Genomic DNA, 17,655 nt, shown 5'->3' on the forward strand with positions numbered 1-17,655 from the left:
ACTCTTCATTTTCATTTCATTTTCGTTTCATTGTTTTTTGAAAAGGGTTGTAAGTGTAAATGTGGATAAGTTCTAATGTTCTCAAGAAAAAACTTTTGGGTTGTTGTTTTTTTAACTCTGAAAGAGGGGACAATGGAGGTCTCCCCTCAGTTGTTATTATAATCACTTTTTTAAGTGTTGAGTTTTGAAGAAACTACTGAGATGTACATCTGAAATAATGTTTATTATTGTGTTGCTGCAGGAAACAAAATACGAGATGTATTACTTGACTTCGATGCAGCTGCTTTCATTTTGGCTTTTTTTTTTAAATGTTTTTTTTATTAGTTGTGTGCATTGACTTTGCAGACTGGACGTGTGAAAAATGAAACAAAATCACAGAGTACAGTAACATAAACATTCACAAATACACTAAATAGATAAGTAAAACAGCCATTTACGAAAATGCACACTTATTTTGCCAACATAAATCATCATAGACGATGGAGATCATATTTTACTAGGGTTTGTGTGTGTGTGAGTGATTTTAAGAGATCATTTACTTCTAGAAAAAAATCAACCAATAATAAATAATGTGATGTATGTGTATTTGTACGTATGTGCTCAAGTACATGTCTATACTTATAGATATCTATTACTTACATAGTAGTAGAATAGTTGAAATGTATTACTTGCATATTTCCACAACCCTGTATCCATAATACATACTGTGTATGCGTGTACATAGAACCTCAGCTACCGTTGTATATGTTGTATTGCATTGTATATTGTATTATCTTATTTATTTTGTATTTCTTGACTTTACATTCTTGATTTACTCTTTTTATTCTTCTGCTATCTGTACCTGAGCTGTGGTAAAGTACACATTTCCCCGCCGTGTGTATTTTGTAGTTTGTGGGGGGGGGGGGGGTATAGCAAAACAGATCGATAGGCTTTTTGGTTGAGTTTTATCTCATAAAATATTAACATTAAAGTGAATTACGCCTAAATATTTTTTTAGTCCTACTCTAAAAGATTCTATTCTTTCTTAAAATCCTGTCTCGTACTATATTGAATATACCATAGCATTTATGCATTTCCATGCGGTTTACTGCAGTAATAAGACTTTTAATCACATTTATAGCGCTTGTGATTACATTTAAAGTGATTGGGTAAACCCGCAGCACGTGACCGCCCTTCGACAGGAGTTTCTCCGACAGCTGAGCAGCAGCTAAATGCGTCTTTTCACCTGTAACATCGATCCTTTTCAAGTCCTGTAAGACCGCGATTCTCAAAAAATGGGAGACAAGAAGAGTCCCACGAGGTAAAACTTTCACTAGTGTGTTTGAATTTAGACTTAAACGGACAATTCGTGAAGGCAAAGCACCGTGAATGGATGAAGCCGTTTTACTGAAGTGTTCATGGCGGCTGGCTGCTGGTTTAATACGGGGCAACTGCCTGTGTCAAGTGAAGACTCGCTTTGCTTCACTGACTGCCTTCTGAGCAGAAACTACTTCCTCGAAGGGTTAATTTCCACCAGCGGTAACCTTAGTCGCACACGTAGTTGGTGAAATCACCATTCCCGCTGTAAAACTGCCACTGTCCCTCTGTTTTTGTTTTGTTTCTGTCTGAAGGCCAAAGCGGCAATCGAAGCCCTCCTCCGACGATGGTTACTGGGACTGCAGCGTGTGCACATTCAGGAACAGCGCTGAGGCGTTCAAGTGCATGATGTGTGATGTCAGAAAAGGCACGTCAACTCGGTAAGAAAAACTGGACCTACCCCATAACTGCTTTAATTACCCACAGCTGTGCGAAACCTCATTCACGTAGTCTCTTTTCATTCTTTCCTTTTTTCCCCAATTTTTTTCTTTTTTACATTTGTGATGTTGACGCGTGACAACTTTATTTAGGCGTTTTTATTGGTGGCTGGGCTTATGACCTTAGTATTTCCCTTTGTTTTGTTTTATTACATTCAATTGAATTATACTTTAATTTGTAGTTGTAATATTGTGTCCACCTCATTCATAGTACAGAGGACACACCAAATTTTAATTATCTCTCATTATGGTACAGCTCTACAGCCTTACATAACCTTCCAAAATACTTAAATCAGAATAAAGCCAACCACTCTCCAATCAGATCAATATTTAACACATTGTCAGACTATGTCATATACTATATGACATATAGTATAATATGTCAATGTCATAGGCCCGTATGAGGAAGCAGGATTTCAATTTATTGGGGGGGTTGGGTAGCTTTAAATAGGCTAAATTTTATTAGTCCTTTTTGTTCCAGTCTTTTTGACCAAAGCATTTGAAATCTTACCTATTGTGTCTGGTAGTCTACAGTTATTTTTTTATCTCACATCGCTGATTTTTTTCTAAAATTATAGTCTACTCTTCCTTTTGTACATCAACCGCTCAGTTGAAGTGTGACTGCCAGATCACAATGCCACCCCTTTCATGTAAGCACGCTTATACCTAAATCAGGAAACCTTGGACTAAATTTAGCAAGTTGATAATCAGTTTCCTGTGACCACTTATCTTGATCACCATTGTTAGGATAACTGAAATTAGGTAACGGATGGATACCATGGGTATGTTGAACTTGCTTCATAGTACTTTCCAGTTTCTACACTGGCCATGTGTCTGCAGGTGTAAACATAAAGCATAGGGTTTGTTCCTTGTAGGAAAGACTACAGAGGAAGAAAATTAATTGCAAAGGTGAGACTGTAAATGTATTTGCTTGGACCAAGAGTCAGGTCAATCCATTACTGAAGGTTACATAGAAGTCTAAAGACATCATGGCAAAATTAGATTGAGAATTGTCACAAAACAAATTCCACAGTGTATTAGAATTGTAACAAGTGCCTTTTTCACTGCCAAATGAAGCCATGGCAATTTGAAGAAGTAGTGAGAGAACAGCAAAAAGTCGCTAAATTTTCAGAGATTAAATTCTGTTGTGGGCGTGAACAGACAAGTCGTCATTCCTATTATACTTCTTAGAAGTCCACCTGATAGGGTGCAAGCGTGCGGCTGTCTGTGTCATTATAGTAAAACTAAAACGTGGCTGTACCATGAGAGCAAAACTCTTTACACGTTTTCCCAGCTGATGTAGACTGAAAGGTTCTTGGTGGAGAAGGAGGGTCTACAGTTGTTGCTCTGTAAAATACATTGCAGAGTTTATCAGAAATGTATATGAATCTGTGAATTCAATCACTGTCGTTTATGTAATATTCTATCTTTTTGTTCCAATGCTCCAGTTAAGCTTCAGCAGTTTAAGATTAAACCTTTGAATGATTCTACTTGCTTGGATAACATCAACTTGTGGAGCCCATTTTAACACACTGATGACAAGAGTTTAACACAAATTTGTTTTAATTACCTAATACACACAGTCAAGCAGTCTAAACCTCTCACTCACCCGACTTACTGGTTGAGTGATCTAAATATTCAGTTTAATTTTATTTATGTTGTACCAAATCACAACAACAGTCACCTCAAAGCATAAGAATATTACAAGGTAAAGACCCTACAATAATACAGAGAAAATCCCAACAATTAGGTAATCCTCCAGGAGCAAGCACTTGGCAACAGTAGGAAAGGAAAAACTCAGTTTTAATAGGAAGAAATCTCAGACAGAACAAGGCTCAGAGAGGGGCAGACATCTCCGTCGACAGGTTGGGGGGTCAGGGGAGGAAGACAGGGCATTAGTGACACTGTGGAAGAGAGGCAGAGATTAATAATTGATATAACTCCAAGTTTTGTTTTTTTTTTTGTTGTTTTGTTTTGTTTTTTTAGAAAACCCCGGCCTGTTTCTCAGCTGGTTGCACAGCAAGTAAATCAGCAGTTTCCCCCACCAACACATCCCAAAAAGGAGAAGAAAGAAAAATCAGAGAAAGACAAAAGTGATAAAGAACCTACACTGAAAAAGAAGGGCTATAAAAAGATGAGGTAAAGAATTTGTTTTCCAAAGAAATCAATGAATGGGTCACTCTATTTAGTAATCCTTGATTTATTTTCTTTTTTGCTTTTCCTTTTCTTTTGCTACTGAAATGTTTTTTTACCCTTTAAGCTGTACTTAGACCCCATTTGTTTTGGGTTGCTTCAACAGGCCAAGGTTAAAAAACATAGACAGGAGCAGCGCCCAGCATCTGGAGGTCACAGTTGGAGACTTGACTGTAATAATCACAGACTTTAAGGAGAAAGCCAAACCCACATCCACTCCAGTAACCACTGCCTCAGGAGACCAACACAATCTGAGCGGCTCAAGTTCTGATAATACTGAACGAGGTGTCTCCAGATGCTCTTCGCCCCGTGGGGAAAGCTCGTCAGTTAACGGAGAGACTCACTAACATCCACAGCCCTGGTCAGCACAACCCATTCTCCTGCACTCTCAACAACCTCAGTCAGAGATTAAACTTCAAAATGCACATTATTTTAATAATACTATATATGCCACTATGATAGCATTCACTTTTTTTCCCCAGTGCCTTCCAATAGTAAAACAATTCAGGAGTCAATATGTAAGGTGTCTGCTTGGTTCAAAGACCTGTTGCAGCAAAATCTATCATGATGAACTGAGAAAAGGAACTGTAGCATTAAATCCTGGACGTCAGAGGAACTGCGCCACGTGCTGTGGCAACTTGCGTTTAACACCTCAGTGTCACACAAGCATCGCTTTCAGTTTGTCGTTACAGCACAGATTAAATGATGTATTGTGGAAGAAATGTGTCTTCATCTCACAATTGTAGCTCATCCTCTGAAAATTGTTGTGTTTTGCACTTAATGTCAACCTTTGTTGATGAGAATGTTTCTGGGTTTTTTTGTTGTTGTTGTTTTTTTTAAAAAAAAAAAAAGCATTATAATTTTACCATTATCATAAATCATAACACTGTTGGTTTTTCTGGCCTTATCCGGCTGTCATTGTTTTTAATCCCGTTGAATGCAATAAATGTTTACTGTGTAACTTTTTAGTACAAATATTGATGAGCTATTCTCGGTATGCTTCTCCTTCACTTGGTAGAGTTGAGCATGATCTAATCTATAGACTGGTTTATATTGTAAAATGATGTTGAATAAAGTAAGTTGTAGATATTTGGCTATTTTTGTTTTTAATGATCAAAAAGAACTTAAATAAATTTCTGCAGTTAATGAACACAAATGCAATTTTGAGATGCTTTCATCTTTCCACCTGTTTATTCACACCCGCACGCACACACACGCCTCCCTGCTTTTCAGAGAAGTATTGCACATTTGACACGGATATAAAATATGGCGCATTAATGCATTAAAAATACTGCTTATACACCAGTAACTACAGGAGATTTAAATATGTACCACCACTTCATAAAGGAGACTATTTTGTCTAAGCTTTTAAGTTTAAAACTTCATTATTCGTGTATTCAGTTGGCGCTTTGAGCGTTCCCTGAATTTCGTTCAAGAAGGAATGATACTGATTGTAGAATCGTTATGGGTTTTTGGGTTTTTTTCTACAATGTGTGCTGTAATTGTGAATGACTCCACCTCTGCCCTGCATGTGCCACTTACTACTGTAAACTGTGGCGCAGTGTGGGTACATGGCTGATAAGACAAAACACGTGTAACAGAAGTGGGTGGGGCTGAAACTGTAAACACCAACTGTGCCTGTCTGCTTACTTTCTGACTTAATAATGCGATAAAGTAGCTAGCTGGTGATATGTCGTGTGATAGCTAGCTAAGCTTAACATGAAAATGTTTCTTTAACCTATAAAATCTGAAGCGCAAGATGCGATGCTATCTTCACACATTTCTCCTGTGCATGATCTTCGTCTTCTTTTCCTTTTTGTATGTGTTCAATCAGCTAGCCTCCACCTTAGAGGACAGAGACGGGTGGACAGTAAAAGAACACGGAATACCCGGCAGGAAAAGTCATGACACCGGGCACCTTCTCAGGAAAAGGCCAGCCCTGGAAGGCCTCCGAGACCGCGAAGAAGGGCTTGACAGGTAGCTTAGCTAGCTGTGTCAACCAATTTTACACTTAAACTACAAAAATTAGTAGAAGTTAGCTTTACCTGTTTGTTACAGCTTCATTTGCACCTTTAGCATATCGCTGCAGTTTAACGTTAGTTTACTTGCTTCAGCTAGCGTGTACGAGCCGATACATGTATTGTAAAACCTAGTTTACGTTAGCCAGCTACCAAACAAATAGTAATTTGGCGTGTTTTGGATAAGTTAAAAATGTTCAGTGTTTTAGTTGTGCTGTTTTTCACCACATAATCTGAAAACAACCATTAGCTACCACCTGTTAGCTTGCTAGATAACCGATAAGCTTAAGGTTAGCTTTAGGCTGGATTTAAAGAACCGCCACATGTTAAACAAATCTTAATGAAAATCGCAAAACACTACTGATATCCGAGAGAGAGATTTGATTCTGAGGATCCAAAAGATGATGTTTCTATTCTGTCAGGTGTAAGTCACAGTCAGTTTCTTACTGGAATCCATATTGGAGACTGCCTGCTGATGTTTGTGGAGTGAACTGCTTATTGGAATCATCTTTTAGGTATGCCTGATTTTGTGAAACTATGAATGATACATGTTGCAATAATCAACTGCCTCCAGCTTTACACTTTTCACCTACTTCGTAGATCCACAGTTCAGAGTACATGCTTGATAACTGCTGCATCCACAGTGTTCTGTGTGACTGTTTTTGAGTTTTTGCATTCCTGCTACTAGCACAGCATTAAAGCATTAAATCTTTCATTTTATGTTTAATAAAAGGTTTTTTGTGGTATAATTTAATCAAGGCTGGAAACAACCAGTTCAAATTTGAGGTCTGAATAAAATATAACATTTTGCTTATTGTATTTGTGTTAATGGGCTTTCCATACAGTAAACATTTCTGTGCATACATGGAAATGATTGAATATGACAGGCTACATTCATTATGTCCAAACGTGAAAGCAGTAATTCACAAGAAGCACTTGAAGGCAGCAAAAAGTATGAATGACTGTTCTCTTCTGAGTCCCTCTGTTAAATCTAATGACAGTTCCAATCCTACAGGGCTGAGTACCAGTCAGCCGAGACTCACTTTTTCTTTTGCACTTGCCAGTGTATCCATTCTAATGTAAAAATAAACACCTAAATTTTTTTCTTCTTCCACCTCTCTCTTGACTCTTAGTGAGCGGTCAAACTCTGCAGTGAAGGCAGAAAGCAGGGATGAGAGGAGTCACCTGGCTGTTGTGGCCTGTGGCCCCAGGCTAGAGGAAACAATCACCATGTTGAAGTCTGCTGTTCTCTTCAGCAAAAAGCCTCTGCACTTTTACATCTTTGCTGAGGATGAACTTCACAAGAGTTTCAGAAACACTGTAAGCATATGTGGTTTCATTTGCTATGTTTCTCAACCCATCTCAACTCATAGCCCAACTGTTCCTTTGGAGTTTTTTTTATTCATGCTGTGCAACTTCACAACAATGGTCATCTCAGGCCCCTTTACAGTACAGAGAAATCTTTAATTGTGTTTGAGAAAACACTTGGAAACCAGCAAGTAAAAAACAAACAAACAAAAAGGATTAGCGTTACTAAATGTATCTTGAAAGGTATCCTAGCAGCCTTGGCCTGTAGAAACATACCTGAGAATTAATTCAGAGTCACCTTAGCGAGCTATAACAATACAAGGCTCAACAGATCTATGGCTTTTTGGCAGCTTAGCTACAATGCTATAAAGAAACCTGAGGTTGGTCTTGTTTTCCGGTGGAAATACCAGGTTTCCATGGCAGGTAACTTTTGTCACTTTCTGTTCCTGTTTTCAAGATATCTGCTTTAAAACAGCAGTCCCCAACCGTTTTTGCGCCACAGACTCGTTTATGTCCAACTATTTTTTCACTGAGTGGCCTTTAAGGTGTCGTGGATAAATACAACAAAATAAAACCAGTACCAAAAAAATTTTATTCATAACACATGGGAAAAGACCCAGGGAAACAGAGCTAATGATAAAAAAAACATAATGATAAAAACGCGGAAAACCATAAATTTCACACCCGAGCCTCAACTCTCGCAGCCCAGTACCAAACAACTCACAGACTCGTACCAGTCCGTGGCCCGGGGGTTGGGGGCCGCTGCTTAAAAACACACATTTGCAAACTGTATCAAGGAGCTAGTCTTCTACAATTCATTGTTTTCAGAGGAGAAACAGCATTAAGTGTCCAGTTATGACTAAGTAAGGAAGAAAGTAAAGTCTTTACCCAGTTTTTGGTGCTTTTTGTTCTAAAGACAAAGATGCATAATGAATGAAAGAGCTCAAAAAGAGATGCAATTAAACATTAGTGCTTTTCTGTTATTTGTTTGGTTTTTTTTATTTTTTCAGCTGGAATCGTGGCCTCGGAGAGTTCGGGCAAGGTTTAATTCCAGCATCTACCCTATCACTTTTCCCAAGGAGAATGCAAGAGAATGGAAGAAACTCTTCAAACCCTGTGCTTCTCAGAGGCTTTTTCTGCCAGTAGGTATCTTTTTACATTCAGATAGCTTAATACAGTAATGCTTTTTCAGAATATACTAATCTTTTTTTTCTATATGTCTTTTGCAGCTGATTCTGAAGGAGGTAGACTCCTTGCTTTATGTAGATACAGACATTATTTTTCTGCAGCCAGTAGAAGACATGTGGGCTCTGCTTTCTCAGTTCAATTCAAGGCAATTAGCTGCCATGGCTCCAGAACATGAGGAACCACGTATCGGCTGGTACAATCGTTTTGCCCGCCACCCTTACTACGGCAAGACAGGCATCAACTCAGGGGTCATGCTCATGAACATGACACGCCTCAGGGAAAAATATTTCAAGGTAAAGATAAATCTGTTGCTTATTAACCAGCCTAATGGTTATACCGCATTGTGTCATGATATATGTGAAAGTGTATCAGCTATTAAAAAGGGTTTGGTCATGATATACATTTATTTGTATTTGTTTTAAATGTTATATACCTATGTGGTATGTGACTTTTGTTGCCATGATGCCAGCTCTCTCTTGGAAATGAGATTTTTAATCTGAATGAGATTTTTTACCTGGATAAATAAAGGATTAATAAAATGGCCTTTAATATACAATATCTAAATAAGTACTGTTTTTAAAACAAGGACTGCATTAGGCATGTTTTTCTCAATTCTGTGTTAGTTTTGCATTTTGACTGAAACCTCTAGAGCTGTCTAATGTTCTTAAATCCTTAGAAGTAGCTGTTCTGCACCACTAAAATTGACCAGCTGAGGTCACTCTTGTAATTCAATGCTAAAGCTTCCTAGAGAGCTCGCTGACAGACAGTCCCTTTCCTTTGCGTGGATGGGAAGTGTTCCCCCAAATGATTGATTGGCTAAAATGGCATGTTTATGGTTTCTAGAATCAAAATGACACACATCCCTTCTGCGTTTTGTCGTTCCAGAATGACATGACAACAGTTACACTAAAGTGGGAGGAAATGTTGATGCCCCTTCTCCAGAAGTATAAGCTCAACATCACCTGGGGTGACCAGGACCTTCTTAATATCATATTCCACCATAACCCAGGTTAGTGCAACCACATACATGGCGTTATTGTGTGTCATGATAGTTAAGTCAGACCAGCAGACAAAGATTAATTAAAGAAGCTTCTTCTTTTGGATGTTTACTGTCAAGTACAAATTTCAGGGATTTCAATGGTTTTCTTTTGAATCATTGTCAACCCACTCATCTTACTGTGTTACAGAAAGCCTGTATATGTTTCCCTGCCAGTGGAACTACCGTCCAGACCACTGTATCTATGGCAGCAACTGTCAACAGGCTGAACAAGAAGGTGTCTTTATTCTCCATGGTAACAGAGGAGTTTATCATGACGACAAACAGCCAGCATTTCGAGCTGTCTATGAAGCAATTCAGAAGGTACGGGCATCTTCACAGAAGTCTACCTTACCTTACAAGGGGAACAAATATTCAAGTGTCCTTCCTTCTTACGGAAAACTCTGTTCAGTGAAGTATATGAGACACAGCATGCAAGAAAGTCAGCCAAAGACGCAGATTGAGAATCCAAGCTGTACACTAAAGTAGCTAAGAAATGTTGCTACAAAGAACAGCTGCACTTATTGTCAGTGTTTCAGTGGTTCACAGTTTGCAAATATCCCTCAAAACTATGTCAAGAAATGTAATTTATTGAACGGTTTCCGAAGCACAGACTCCAAATAAACAGCAAATATTTTGCCCCGAGTCTTCATCAAGGAAACCTCTCGGCTGCGAGGGTAAACCCCCTGCTCGGGACAGCCGCACACGCCTGGGGGTGGGACCTGGCAGTCAGCCAGTGAAATTTGCCCGTTCAGTGATGCTGCCGACTCTTCCATCTTTGGCTTGGGGCGTTAACGTTGTGTGGATTGTGATCGATCAGTGGTTTCTTGTAAACCTAATGGGGTTTTTATCAGAAGTTTAATCATTTAGAAACACGTTACAAGTGTCTGTTTATTTCTTGGAATCTTTAAACCGCAATCATTCAAAGAACAGACACAGTTTTAATTCATAGAAAATAAACAGATCATGAAATCATTTTTATTTGCATGTTAATTTAGAAGTTTTCAAATGTAAGAAATATTTTAAAAAATCAAATATGAAAATTAGCCACATATCTGAAGGTATTAAAACATTTATTCTTCCAAAGGTTTACAACACATTCTTGAAATAACTGACTGGAAAAAGTTAGAAGATATTTAATATATCATGGGACATGTTTATTCTTGTGAGAAATTGCTTTTTGAGGGCAGTTTTGTAGGAAGACCAGATTATTTTGGAGAAACATTTGCCAGTTATTACATTATCAATAAGCACTGCAGGTCAGTGCTTTTCTCTTATAGATGCTTCCATCCACGAGTGCTTAATCAATAGCCTGTTAAACATTTTCATCATCCTGTCTTTGGTCTTCCAAACCAGGCATGTCGGCTCCATCCAGTTTTAGTCAGTGAAACGGTTGCTTGGTATCCTATTAACTGCAAGGTTAAAAATTCAAGGCAAAGTTGTTGCTTCTCAACATTTAAGGCATTTATTCAAACATTTTCACATGCAGTTTAGACAAAGAGGTCATTTCACTTAGATTTTATACCACTGTGAACACAAATGCCTGACAAATCTACGCAAAGCTGAATTTATTTAACTACTATTGAATGTGGCTGCTTTCCAGAAAAAGGCTTTTTGTCACTTTGTCCACAAATTGGGTGAAAGGACTGAAACCAATTGTCTGTCAATATTTTTCACTTTGTTAAGACTGACTGTATATCTTTAAATACAGGTCACAAACATGTATTTTAACCATCTAGATCATTTCTTCAGGGTTGTGAAGATTTACAGCTCCTCTGGCTATGCTGTGTTTGGGGTTTTTTATGTAATGGAAGACTCATGTCACAGAGTGTGATTTTTTTTTTTTTCTTCTTTTTTTTTTTGTTCGGCACTGATGACACAAACAGTGTACACCAATCAGGCTTTAACACTGTGAGCACTGACAGGTGAAGTGAATGACACTAACAGTTTCTTTCAAGCCAGCAGAGGCAGTGTGATGCTCTGTGCAATGTTCTGCTGGGAAACCTTGGGTTCTGCCATCCAAGTGACTGTCACTTTGACATGTACTTAAGCAATACAGCAGACATTGTAAGCTCGTCATGGAAATGGCATTTCCTGGTGGCTGTGTCTTCTTTCAGCAGGATAATGTGCCCTGCCACAATACAAAAGTGGTTCAGGAATAGTTTGAGGTGCGTAATGACTTTAGGGGTTGACTTGGCCTCCAGAACTCAATCTATTCGAGCATCTGTGGGATGTACTGGACAAACAAGTCTGATCCATACAGGACCCACCTTTTAAAGGATGTGTTGCTAACATCTTGGTGTTAGATACCACAGCACACCTTCAGGGGTCAAGTGGACTCCGTGTCTCGATAGGTCTGGCCTCTTTCTGGCAGCAAAATATTAGGCAGGTGGTCATAATGTTATGCCTAATCAGTGTATGTTCGTAGGATTAGTCTGTTTTTGGTTTTTTTGGTATTTTTTGGGTGTTTTGATGTAAATAACATAGGTGTGATTTTTACCCGTTTGAAACAACTGGCTAGGTCTGATTTTGATTTAACACCTGTAAAAAGTGTCAACATAGCATCTTTAAGTCTGGACACAGGACACCACCTGGAAATAAAGACTGAACAAAAAAGCACCTGGAAACTTGAAATGTGTTTAAGCTTATAGGCCTTGAAAGGCTAAAATGCAGCACTTGTATCATAAGTGAGCAAGCAGAAGAGCCTGAGAGCTCTTTCACTGTTTTGCTGGCAGCTCCCCTGCGATCTGCTCATTTTGATTTCAGCTTACCGGTCAACATGCAGGCAGCTATTGGGGGGAGCAAGGGAAGCTTCATTAGCTGGTCTCCATCCATTACCGCCACAGGGCCGAGCCAGGCCGCTATCAGTGCGGGCAATGTTCTCAGCCATTAAGAAAACGAGCAGGCTTCATTATGGGGGCACTCGGTCCTCATGCTTCCATCAGTCTCTCAGACAGCACAGAAACACATACAGCACATACCATATCCACAAGGTTTTAGGAGGCAGAGGAGTGCTGTGGATTCTCGTTAGTAAGCAAAAAGTTGAGAAGATGTTTCTAAGATAAAGGGCCGTGTTTCACAGTCGCTGTATTGGAAGAGAGATCTGAAGATCTTTTAAAAATGATTCTCCTTTTGTTTTTATCTTTAGCTGTTCTGCTCAAGTTTTCTTTTCTTTTTTTTTTTTTATCAGAGCGTTCAGTTGCTTCAGCTCCACAGTCTCCTCCCACTTTGTTCCCACTCCAGTCTTTTGAGGCTATCATCCCAAAGCTCGGCGCAGGCAATTCTCGAACAAACTCTAATTTTGATCCAACCGAGACCCCCTTAGTCAGCCTAGTTCCCAAGGCAGGCTCTCTCTCAGCCAGCAGAGGAGCTTGCAATAAAGGGCACTACCATTACCCAGCCAAGCCCACAGAAGAGTTGTAAAATTTTTAGTGCTGATGCTAGTTTGAGACATCATGATGGCTGTGTGGACAACGCACCCGCCACATCCACATAAAAATCAATAGGAGGCTGTTAATGGTATTTTATTGCCTTCTGCACTATATGAAAGATAATAAAGAAAGTGCGCTTTGAGTAATGTAATACTTTGCCAAACTCGAGTCAAATAAGACATTGTAAAATAGTGATTTCCCTTATTTACTCGAGCAGTAAAAGATTGGTGCACCTCAATATAAAAGTGAAAGGCACACATTCTTATTTGCATACCGTACGTGACAAAAGCCTTGGCTGCCAATATTCATTCACAGAGGAGGCTGAAAGTTTCTTTTTAAATTTTTTTTCTCCCCCCCTTTGCTGTTTACTTGGCGATACAAAAGCGTACAATAATGAAGCATATCTGGAATGCAGCAGCTGTAGTTTTCCCCGACGCTGTCACGTCTTATTAAGCCCATTTGCGAATAGTTGGGGTAATAGATATTCATCACTCGAACACACTCTGAATTGACAGATACGAATCAAAAACAGAATGTTATTTTGTCTGGAAGTGACGGTGATAAATGTGGCACTTAATTCATGTGAGATGAATGTAGTTGTCATTGTGCTTTTTCTTTTCTTTAAGCTGTCACAGGAAACAACAGGTGTTAAAAACAAAGACTTGTGCTGCTTTTATTTATTTATTTTAAAGGCATAAAGGCAGGAGAACGAGAAGAGCTGCATTTTAAGTTGGTGCAGCAGCCGAAAACGACGTGGGCATGGAAAGAATGCAATTAAAAGGCAGTTTTTATTGTTTCATGTCTGAAATGAGGAGTAGGAAAGCTGAACATGTTTACTTTTGATCCTAGTACCAATTCGGCGACAACTTGGAGACCTCGCTGCTTCGACCGCTGGAGACGTCGCTGCAGACAACCACCCACACCTACTGCGGCAGAGCAAGTCACTTGCTTACAAAGAGGTTAAAACAGAGCATCATGTCTGTTCAACAAGACGCCACACAGAGAAGAAGGTGATGATGGGGGTCAGCAGGTGTAACATCAAAGAAACGGTGCCTAACATCTCTTAGGTGAGACTAGCTCTTCCTTTGTTGACAGTGAGCTGGATCAAAAACAGACTCGGGTTAACAACGAGTCATCATTTGTTTACAAACAGTCTATCAAGACACTGGGAATGCAGAAGGGTAACCTGTTTTGAGATTGTATTTATTTTATTTTGTCATTTTATTCTAAAGCCAGTGTTGATGCATATCCATCAAATGAACACAATGGGTGTTAAATGTGGTATAACTGTAGTGGACAGTGCACTGATGCCACTTTGCCCTGCAGAGATTTTTGGACTTCATGGCCAAAAAGAAAAAAATGTTTTCTGTATGTCAGACAATCAGTTTGTATTTTTGTTTTATTTTAGAAGCTACAATCACTTTTCATTTCTGTACTGATTTTTATGAATAAAAAAAGACTTATCAAGAGTATTTTATTAGATTTTTATATTCATTTCTACTCCAGTTTATTTCACAGAAAAGGGATGCTGTCATTTTCAGGTACTATTTTCCGCTACTGTAGATGAGAATGTTCTTCTGAGGAAAGCACTCATTGAGAATATTTTAAACATTTTCATCAGTATTTATTTTTGTTGGATATGTGCATCTGGAAGAAATTTTGATGTCTGTCTTAAGTTTTTAACAGGGGTCTGTCATTTCATGTACTTTGATATGGTAGTTTTCAATACGTCGTGTATTGTATATTGTCATAGCATATCTTTCTTTTCATTAACTTTACAAGTAACGACACATTGTCTTATTACGGTACAATATATGGGACTGTTGTTTTTAATTAAACCAGCTGGCATGAATGTGTATGTTTAAAAAAAACCGCACAGCTGATTTAAGAAAGCAATGATTGTAACAGATGTTTGAACATTTTACTGCAAAACTGGAGTAAATATTTTAAATGCATCTCAGTTGTATGCTAAATAAATGTTTTATAAATAACACCCTAATGGTGCCCCCATTTTATTTAGGCATATATAACCAAAACACTACAGTGCTCATAAACACATTACTCATAGAAACCTAATGATCCAGTGGCCCCCGCTGAGCAAGCTCTTGGTGACCATGGTGAGGGGAAAAAACACTCTCTTTTATCAGGAAGAAGCCTGTCGCAGGACCAGGCTCGGGGAGGGTGGCCATCTGCTGTTACTGTTTGGGGTAAGAGGAAGGAGAAAAGAAGAACCTAGAGAGAGGACAAAGTCTTTGTAGTATCTGTGCTTGCGGTGGAATTCAATTGAAAATGCCATAACATTTTCAGTGTGACAAAGATTAATGGTGTGCGATTTTTAATTTGAAAGAGCCTATTGTTGATTTAAAAGTGCACAGTACACACTGTGTAAAGTATTGCAGTGAAAACTTTTCGTTTTTGTAATATGACAAGCTAATTCAGGTGTAAGTACATGACTGTGGAAAAGACGAGGCTCACGTTAGGACATTGGCTGCTTTTTCACTCATTTTCAGTTCAGACCTCATATCTGATCTTTTTCAGATGCAATGCAATTTAAGGCAATGTATTTTGTATTCCACTAAACATTGACCAATAAATCATTCAAGCATTGAAGAAAGCCACGTAAACCCCTTGGTTTACGTGGCTTTTTAATTGCCACAGACAAAATAGAAAGTTAGCAGACTGATGCTAAACCACAGAATCTGTTCAGATTATTTTAGCTGATTTACTGAAAAAACACAGTTTGACAACCATTAATTTCAGCCTGTGGTGCTTGTTGGGGATTTTGGCAAAATTAATGAAATAATAAATGCAGAAACATAACATGCATTTCCATTTGCAAAGCAACTGGTTGATTTTTCAGCGCGACAATCATCCCAAATGCACTGCCAGCCAGGAAAACGATAACTGGACAGAAACTAGGTGAGGACACTGTCAGTCATGGATTGGCCTCTCCAGAGCCTCAACATCATTGAAATTGTGGGATCATCAGAACTGCATAAAAGACAGCCAACATCCCAAGAAGAGCTTTGAAAAAGCCTGAAGAATTATTCCTGAAGAATATGTAAGAAATGACAAGAACGCTTGCCTAAGACAGTTCTGTGTGTGTTAAAGAATAAAGGTGCTCATACCAAATATTGATTTTAGAAACATACAAATGCTGTTTTGCCAAATAATAGATCAACATATCAATGCATCCATTTCCCATTTTCCTAGAAATCTATATAAAGAAATGAAGGGTGGCTCAAGACTTTTGCACAGTACTATATGTTCGTAGCAACTGTACATCCCAAAGGTTTCATTTAAAAGATAAAGCTTTTCACTTTCATGCATTTTATTTTATATTCATTATTCAAAGTCTGTTGCATCAGCCATCATAACCACTTTGTATAAACTGTACTTGTTGCCCACTCACTCCACACAAAAACTGAGCCGTGTCCTCGAAGGCAGCAGCAAACTGAAAATAATGAATCAATGTGTGAATGTGAAGACTTCAGAAAGTGTTGTTAGAGGCCAAAAAGGAGCTGATGTGTCTGGGTCAGTAGCCCCTGGCTCTTCATTTCACAGGCAGATTGACAAACGTGCACGGCATAGGCAATAGGTCTGTGTGATGAATTTAAAGTGGTCTCCATGCCAAGAAGCGGTGAGATATATCCATTTTCTTCTGAAGTGCGCGCTGAGCGGGCAAACGTTTTCTGTGTTTAAGGAAAGAATCATGCGTTCACAAGTTTCATCAGTTAACTCTGAAGCTCAATGTCAGGATGTGAAGCTAGCTGGAACCATCAACAGATTTGCATCTCCACTGTAAAGTTGAAAGGTTTCGTTTATTTCTTTGGGAACTCATAATTGGTAGATCACTCATAACTTACTTACTTGTGGTCGATTAAAAGCCTAAAGCCTATAAATTGATTATTTATATTTTCAATATAATACAAACACAAATCACTCTCAGCATTACTGAGTTTGCTTTTTCATGTGGATGAAAGTATATATTGCACTTGGGCCTGCAAATGAAAAGAAAAAAAAAAGTCTCCAAAACCCATTTCTTTCATGAAGTGATTATACATTCGCAGAATATTTAATATTAAATACCCCAAAGTGCACCTATTAGTGAGATGGATTACAACTTCAAAAGGCAAAGTGTGATCAGTTTTTAGTAGGAAAGGCTAATGCTGCTACAGCCTGGTTGCACTCCCCCTGAGTATAATGGTGATTGAGAATGGCCTCATTCTGTTTTGGTCTAACAGGAACTGCCAATGGATTATTCATGTTATTGCTTGGAACACTTGGCCCCCGTGATGTTCAATAGCGATTTCAAGCCTGGGCATAAATTAAAACAGTCAGCGGCAAACTGGATCAACACATAGCAAAAAGGTTTATAAAATAAGCATCATGCACTCTTGGGAACTGTAAAGTTATCAATTTCATCTTTACAAGAATAAAATGTGGAGCCTGGATTAGCAATAGTTAAAGTTTTTGCAAAGTGAGTTTCAAGAGGACAGTTTTTGTGCTAAGATAATTACACCTGCTGTTGATACAGTTTATACAGCATTCCCCACTCCCAGAACTACAATTCAGTGAAATAGTCACTTAAATGTAGCCGCAAATGATGCCACTTCTACACATGCTTGTGTTATAATACTTAAAGGGTGCTTAAAGCAATGTAGAAATGAGACTGAGGATTATTTGGT

General features: G+C 38.6%; 2 protein-coding genes across 2 annotated transcripts; both read left to right on the forward strand.

The window, feature by feature from the left end:
* The first annotated feature begins 1,142 nt into the window (after positions 1-1,142).
* On the forward strand, positions 1,143-5,075 carry LOC113026515 (YY1-associated factor 2-like). Its single transcript, XM_026175386.2, has 4 exons — positions 1,143-1,300; positions 1,611-1,736; positions 3,780-3,932; positions 4,093-5,075. The coding sequence occupies exons 1-4, from the start codon at positions 1,275-1,277 to the stop codon at positions 4,331-4,333; spliced, it is 546 nt and encodes a 181-aa protein (XP_026031171.1). The 5' UTR covers positions 1,143-1,274; the 3' UTR covers positions 4,334-5,075.
* Positions 5,076-5,457: 382 nt separating this feature from the next.
* Positions 5,458-14,960, forward strand: gxylt1a (glucoside xylosyltransferase 1a). The gene is made up of 8 exons (XM_026175383.2): positions 5,458-5,963; positions 6,427-6,519; positions 7,138-7,324; positions 8,323-8,454; positions 8,542-8,793; positions 9,386-9,509; positions 9,688-9,860; positions 13,817-14,960. Exons 1-8 carry the CDS (start codon positions 5,746-5,748, stop codon positions 13,979-13,981), a joined length of 1,344 nt encoding a protein of 447 aa, XP_026031168.2. The 5' UTR covers positions 5,458-5,745; the 3' UTR covers positions 13,982-14,960.
* Positions 14,961-17,655: the final 2,695 nt, after the last annotated feature.

This window comes from Astatotilapia calliptera, chromosome 7 (assembly GCF_964374335.1).
Source record: "Astatotilapia calliptera chromosome 7, fAstCal68.1, whole genome shotgun sequence".
In the NCBI taxonomy this organism is placed as follows: Eukaryota; Metazoa; Chordata; class Actinopteri; order Cichliformes; family Cichlidae; genus Astatotilapia; species Astatotilapia calliptera.